Source organism: Orycteropus afer, unplaced genomic scaffold (genome assembly GCF_000298275.1).
Source record: "Orycteropus afer afer isolate SDZICR_OR568_19922 unplaced genomic scaffold, OryAfe1.0 scaffold00079, whole genome shotgun sequence".
Lineage (NCBI taxonomy): Eukaryota > Metazoa > Chordata > Mammalia > Tubulidentata > Orycteropodidae > Orycteropus > Orycteropus afer.
The window spans coordinates 9732110-9739035 of NW_006921666.1; the positions used below are offsets into that span (position 1 = coordinate 9732110).

The window sequence follows — 6926 nt, forward strand, 5'->3', positions numbered from 1 at the left end:
ACGACATTGACTGCAATTTCCCACAATGCAGCAGCTCTCCTCCCACTTCCTCTCCATAGTTACCTCTTCCCTGTGTCCTTCTTCCCTCCCATGCACTCCTGCCCCCTGAGATATCTCCCTGTACATACACAGCCCTTCTATTCTTCCATGATTATTCTCTCCAAGGAGTGTATCTACCTACTGTAAATATTCAGCTCATAGGCCTTACTCTACTTTCTTGGGACTTAAATACTTAAGTAACTTTTCCAAGGTTACACAGTGGCAAAGCCAGGAGTAGAATTTGGGTATTTCTGAGGTCCAAGAGATGGCTTAACCAACTTAGAGAAGATGAAAGGCAGAAATCGGGGACGGATGGCTTTTGTTGTCGCTCCCACTTTTGCTGTTGTTGAAGGGCCACGGGCCACTTCAAACACATAGAACTGAGTGGGATGACCAGTTGGCAGTGCTCAGGATCGAGTAGCTGATTTCGTTCCAGGAATGGAGCAAAGTGGGATCATGGATTACAAACAGGCAGAACAAGTAGAGCAGGAGCTTGCTCCCTTCTGGGCCCCTCTCTCTCTCACCAAAGTAGTAGTAGTTGTTGTTGTTGTTTGCCATTGAGTCGGACCGACTCACAGCGACCCCTCCTTGGGTTTCTGAGGTGATATCACTCAGAAGTAGATTGCCCAACCTTCCGAGGAGTGGCTGGTGAGTTTGAACCGCCAGCTTTCTGGTTAGCAGTCAAGTGCCTTAGGCACTATGCTACCAAAAGGGACCCTTATATTTTCTTCACTACCCCCCTGCCACCCTTCCCATTGAAAACCAGTCTTGCTACCCCTTAGCCTTATACTGTTCTCTCTTTTTTGACCCAGGGGAAAATGCCCACAGGTTAATGATGAGTTTAGTAATATGACAGGGAGCAAAAAACATGAAAGAAGAAGGAAAATGAAGCATGGTTTCAGTTTGCCAACCACTTTCTCATTTATCTATTTGTTTGACCAGCAGTCACCACCCTGTGTGTGTTGGGGGATAGAGGGCAAAGATGATCGTCTCCTCATATTACACGTGAAGAAAAATGCAATCAGTGCAGGTTAAATGATTATTTAAATGTTAAATTGTTAAATGTGGCTTGTCAGTCGGCAAACCAGCCTAGGGCTTTGAGCTTCTCCTAGGTTCCTTGTCCTGGACTCAGATGCATATTCCCAACCCATGAAGATGTGCATTTAACATACTTTAGGACCTGGAATGCAAAAATAATATCTCTAGATGCTGACAGGAAATGTTTTATTTTCATCCCAAATGAGTTGCTTATTTATGTGTGTTATGTACATTATTTGGTTAATTAAAAAAACCAAAAACCAAACTTGTTGCTGTCGAATCAATTCCGACTCATGGTGACTACAGGCGTTAGATAATAGAGCTGCTCCCTGGGATCTTCTTGGCTGTAATCTTTAAGGAAGCAGATCACCAAGCCTTTCTTACGTGGTGATGCTGGGTGCATTTGGACACCAGCCTTTAGGTTAGCAGCTGAGAACAAACCGTTTGTGCCACGTAGTTAATTGTTGTTGTTAGCTGCCATTGAGTCAGTCCTCAACTCGTGGCGACCCCACGTGTTACAGAGTAGAACTGCTCCATAGGGCTTTCTTGGCTGTAATCTTTACAGAAGCAGACCGCCAGGCCTTTCTTCCACAGGGCTGCTGGGGCACTTATTAAATACGAATCCTGAAACATTTAATCCTGCACCCACATGCATCTTTTCAGGTGCCTGTTCTTAGATGTTCTGGATCACAGCTGTTTTATGGGTAAACAGATTCATGACAGAGTAGATTTCCTTGGGGGAGAAAATCCCTAGCCTGGTTTTCCTTTTCCTTCACCAGGAGTGTTTAAGAAGGTAGATGGCTCTCCTGTCTGGCCACCTTACCCTTATCTGATTCCTTGCTGGTAGAGGTTTGTTTTGTTTCTTCTTGCTTGCCAGTTCAGCAGCTTGGAAACAGGGTGGCTGGGCTGAGTGAACAGGCCCAAAGTGGACCATACCATGTAAATTCTTGGTCCTCCCACTCGTCTGGTAGATTAGTTAGTCCATCATCATCATAGCTGTAGAATGTTGCTATGTGTTAAGCCGTGTAAGATGTATGGTGGAATAAAGTGATTAAAATACTTAGCAAAGGGTCTAACATTCATTCAAACTAAATACTGAGTTCCTCCTATGTGTCAGACTGTGTGCTAAGTGCTAAGGCTATAAAGATAAGATAGACACAGTCCCAGCCCTCATGGGTTTAGTGAAGGGCACTGTCACTGCACCGGGCAGTCAGTGAATTACTGTTGTTATCATTAACACTTAATAATGTAATGGCAGTGATGTTATTAATAGAATGATGATTGTTTATCATTTTGTTGTATTTATGAATGAGGGAGGCATATTATCATACTCGATGGCATGTCTACATTTTTTGAACTGCTTTTTATCATACTAGCAGACTTTTGAGAATCTTTGTTTTTTCTCTGATGACTGGAAGGTGCTTAGGGTAAATGTTCATCATTTCTCTAGCTGGAGGAGAATATCATCTATTGGATTAGGAGCTTTGACCCTGGGGATTCTATATTCTAAGAATAAGCACCCTGAGCATCTTCCTGAAGTTGTAGTCTGGTATCTCACTGGCACCAGGTTTTTCTGTTCCTGGCCTGGCTCTTTATAAGGACTGCAGCGTTCTTAAACTAAGCAGGGGAATTATGGATGATGAAATTTGACCAACAAGTTCTTCTGTTTTTTTTATTAATAGCTTTATTGAAATGTAATTCACATACCATGAAATTCACTATTTTAAGATATACAGTTCATTGTTTTTTAGTATATTCACAAAGTTGTGCAACTGTTACCACTATCTAATTTCAGAACATTCATCACCCCCAAAATAGCCCTGTATCCATTAACTCCCAGTTCCCCTCCACCTCCAGCCCTTGGCTTTCTGGGTCTATGGGTTTCCCTATTCTGCACATTTCATGTAAATGGAATTCTGTAATATGTAGCCTTATGGGTCTGGCTTCTTTCACTTTTAGCATGTTTTCAAGGTTTGTCAATGTTGTAGCATGTATCAATACTTCATTCTTTTTTATGGCTGAATAATAGTCCATTTTATGTATTCCCACATTTTATTTATACATTTATCAGCTGATGAACATTTGGATTGTTTCTGTTTATTTTGACTGTTACAAATAATATTTCTGAGAATATCTGTGTTCAGGTTTTTGTGTGGACGTATGTTTTCAATTCTGTTGGGTATGTACTTAGGAATGAAATTACTGGGTCATACGGTAACTCTCTATTTAAATTTTTGAAGAACTGTGAAATGGTTTTCCAAAACAGCTGCACCATTTTATAGTTCCATCAGGAGTGTATGAAGGTTGGAATTTCTCTATATGCTCACCAGCACTTGTTATTGTTTGTCTTTTTGATCATAGCCATCGGAATGGGCATGAAGTAGTATCTCACTGTGGTTTTGATTTGCATTTCCCCAATAACTAACGATGTTGAGCATCTTTTCATGTGCTTTTTGGCTATTTATATATCTTCTTTGGAGGAAAATTGTTTAAATCTTTTGTTCATTTTTAAATTGGTTTATTTGTCTTTATTGAGTTGTAAATCGTTGTTGTTGTTATGTGCTGTCGAGTCGGACCCGACTCATAGAGACCCCTCCTTGGGTTTCCGAGGCAGTATCACTACGGAAGTAGATTGCCCCATCCATCTTCCTTCTGAGGAGTGGCTGGTGGGTTCTTTATATATTCTGGATACTAGTCCCTTGTCAGGTAATTGATTTGCATATATTTTCTCCCATTCTTTGGGTTGTCTTTTCACTTTCTTGATGATGCCCTTTGCCACAAATTTTTAAAATTTTGATGGTGTCTAGTTTAATCTGTATTTTCTTTCTTTGCTTTTATATTTGCTGTCATATCAAAGAAACCCTTGTCTAATCCAAGGTCATGCAGATTTGTTGTTGTTAGGTCATTGAGCTGATTTTGACTCAGCAACTCCATGTGACAGAGCAGACCCTGAGGGTTTTCTAGGCTGTAATGTATTGGGGAGAAGATCTCCAGGTCTTTCTCCCACAGAGCTGCCGGGTGGATTAGAACTGCCAACCTTTTGGGTAGCAGCTGAGTGCTCAACCCTTTGTACCATCAGGGCTCTTTCATAAAGTTTCATTTCTAAGATGTCTATAATTTTAGCTCTTTCATGATCACTAAGTTCTTATACTGACCTAGGCTTCAGAGATTCCTCTGCACTGTTTGCTAGGGGTAGAGAGTGGGGTGGGGAATGTTATTCTAGGGCTTCCTTTCCTTGCCACCTTGATGAGCCAGTCAAGGACCCTGATCCAAGGAAGCAGTGGTTCCTAGGTGTTTCTAGCTATTGAAATTTCTATATCTCATTTCATTGTCTTTTTTTTTTTTTTTTTTGGTAAGGTAACGAATGAAGAGGACTTTATTAGGAAATTGGACTGCAAACCCGATCAGAATCTGAAGGTGGTTTCCATTTTTGGAAATACTGGTGATGGAAAGTCTCATACCCTCAACCACACTTTCTTTTATGGCCGTGAAGTCTTCAAAACCTCCCCTACCCAGGAGTCCTGCACCGTGGGAGTGTGGGCAGCCTATGACCCAGTCCACAAAGTAGCAGTGATAGACACGGAAGGGCTCTTGGGGGCCACAGTGAATCTAAGCCAGAGAACACGGCTGCTGCTTAAGGTTTTGGCCATCTCAGATCTGGTCATCTATCGAACTCATGCAGACCGCCTGCATAATGACCTCTTCAAGTTCCTTGGGGACGCCTCAGAAGCTTATCTGAAGCACTTCACTAAGGAGCTCAAGGCTACCACTGCCCGCTGTGGTCTGGATGTCCCCTTATCCACCCTAGGCCCTGCTGTCATCATTTTCCATGAGACTGTGCACACACAGCTGCTGGGCTCTGGTGAGTAGCGGGGACTGTGGCACAGATTACCTTTCTAGGAACACGGAGGTGATCGTTGGGCTGCAATAGCAACTTGGTAGTGGTGCATTGACATGAAAAATTTCTTCCCAGCCAACACAAAGAAGTGTTTCCAGAAGGATGGAGTGATCAGCCATGTGAAAATCTGCTTATAGGTCAAGCAGAGTGAGGCTTGAGAATTGGCAATTGGCTTTGGCAACAGAGGTCACTAGGTGAGCTGGTTAAGAGCTGTTTCACTGGTATGGTGGGGATGAAAGCCTGATCAGAGTGGTGTCTAGCAAGAATAGGGGGAAGATTAGAGACAATGAGGGTATTCAGCTCTTTCAGAGAGCTCTGTGTAAACAGCAGAATGGCAATAGCTGGAGGGACACGTGGAATTGGAAAGAATTTTCTTCTTTAAAAATGTAAGATGTAAGATATTATAGGTATTTGTGTACTGATGGGACTGATTTATTAGAAAATGGACAATTGCTGATGCAAGAAAGAAACAGAGCGTGTGCGCACAAGTAGGAACAACTGAAGTAATGCACAGATGGCAGGGCTGGCCTTAGGAGCACAGACAGTTCATCCATAGTATTGGGGGGGGAGGGTAAAATATGGGTGAGTCGGTGGATGTGGTGAAATGTGTGTGTGTGTGTGTGTGTGTGTGAGAAAATTCTTGTTTTATTGTTTCTGTTTTCTTAAATAGGAAGGTGAGATCATCATCTGAGTGGGAGGTTGAGGGAGGAAGAGTATAAGAGCAGTAATTAAATGTGGGGGGATGGGAGGTGGGCAGTGTTATTGGCCCCTAAAACAATTAACGGTTTACCTATTCATCAGTCAACAAAAGGTTATTGAGTGCACAATGTCACATGCTGACCACTGAAACACAGAGCTGAGAAAAACAAATTTTACCTTGTAATAGCTCACAGTCTAGTTGGGAAGACCAGGAGGTATTCTGTTCTGTTAGACGTAGGTACCGAACCGAACCGTGGGTACCGAACCGTGGCAGTGCAGAGGAGGGAGGGACACTTTACTCTTAATGGGATCTAGAAAAGAGGAAGTGACATTTGATCTCTGAAAGACCTGGATAGATAGAGGAGGGGAGGAAAGATGTTCTCTAAAGAGCAAACACCTACTGGATTAAATTGTGTTCAAGGAACTGCAGGCAGGTCTACAATTCTTGTTGTTAGTTGATGTTGAGTCATTTCCAACTCATGACAACCCCATATATGCAGAGTAGAACTCCTCCATAGAGTTTTTGAGGCTGTGAGCTTTTTTTTTTTTTAATTTTTATTGTGATTTGGGTGAAAGTTCACAGAGCAAATTCACTTTCCCTACAGCAATTCACATACACTTTGTCTCATGACATTGACTACAGTTTCCCACAATGCAACAGTTCCCCTCCCACTTCCTCCCCATAGTTCCCTCTTCCTTGTGTCCTTCCCTCCATGCACTCCTGTCCCCTGAGCTGTCTCCCTGTGCACACACAGTGGCTGTGACCTTTTGGAAGCAGATCACCAGGTGTATCTTCTGAGGCAACTCTGGGTGGGTTTGCACTGTCAGCCTTTTGGCTCGTGGTCGAGCACTGAATTGTGCCACCTAGGGACTCTGGTTCTACAGTAGCCCCACATTATACCCTAGTCCCTTTCAATCCACTCTTCTCACAGTGTCCAGAGTGATCTTTTTAAAAGTTAATTTATAATTCAGATCATGTCATACTCCTGCCATCACACACCTGTCAGTGGTTTTCTACTACATTCGAAATAGAATTCAAACTCCTAAATATGGTATAAAAAACACATTGGCACTGAGTTAATTCTGACTTATCTCGACCCTTTATTACAGAGTAGAACTGCCCCATATGATTTCCAAGGCTGTAAAACTTTACGGAAGCAGACTGCTTCATCTGTGTCCTGTGGAGCAACTAGTGGGTTCGAACTGCCAACCTTTTGTTAGCAGCTCTCTAACCTTCTTAGTCTCTTTCCTC

At 42.6% G+C, this 6926-nt stretch overlaps 1 protein-coding gene across 1 annotated transcript in view; it reads left to right on the top strand.

The window, feature by feature from the left end:
• Positions 1-6926, top strand: part of ZFYVE1 (zinc finger FYVE-type containing 1) — a 100893-nt gene that overhangs the window by 43858 nt on the left and 50109 nt on the right. The window contains exon 2 of the mRNA XM_007941397.2: positions 4435-4939. Coding sequence (XP_007939588.1) covers positions 4435-4939 — 505 coding nt within the window. The remainder of the gene's footprint in view (positions 1-4434; positions 4940-6926) is intronic.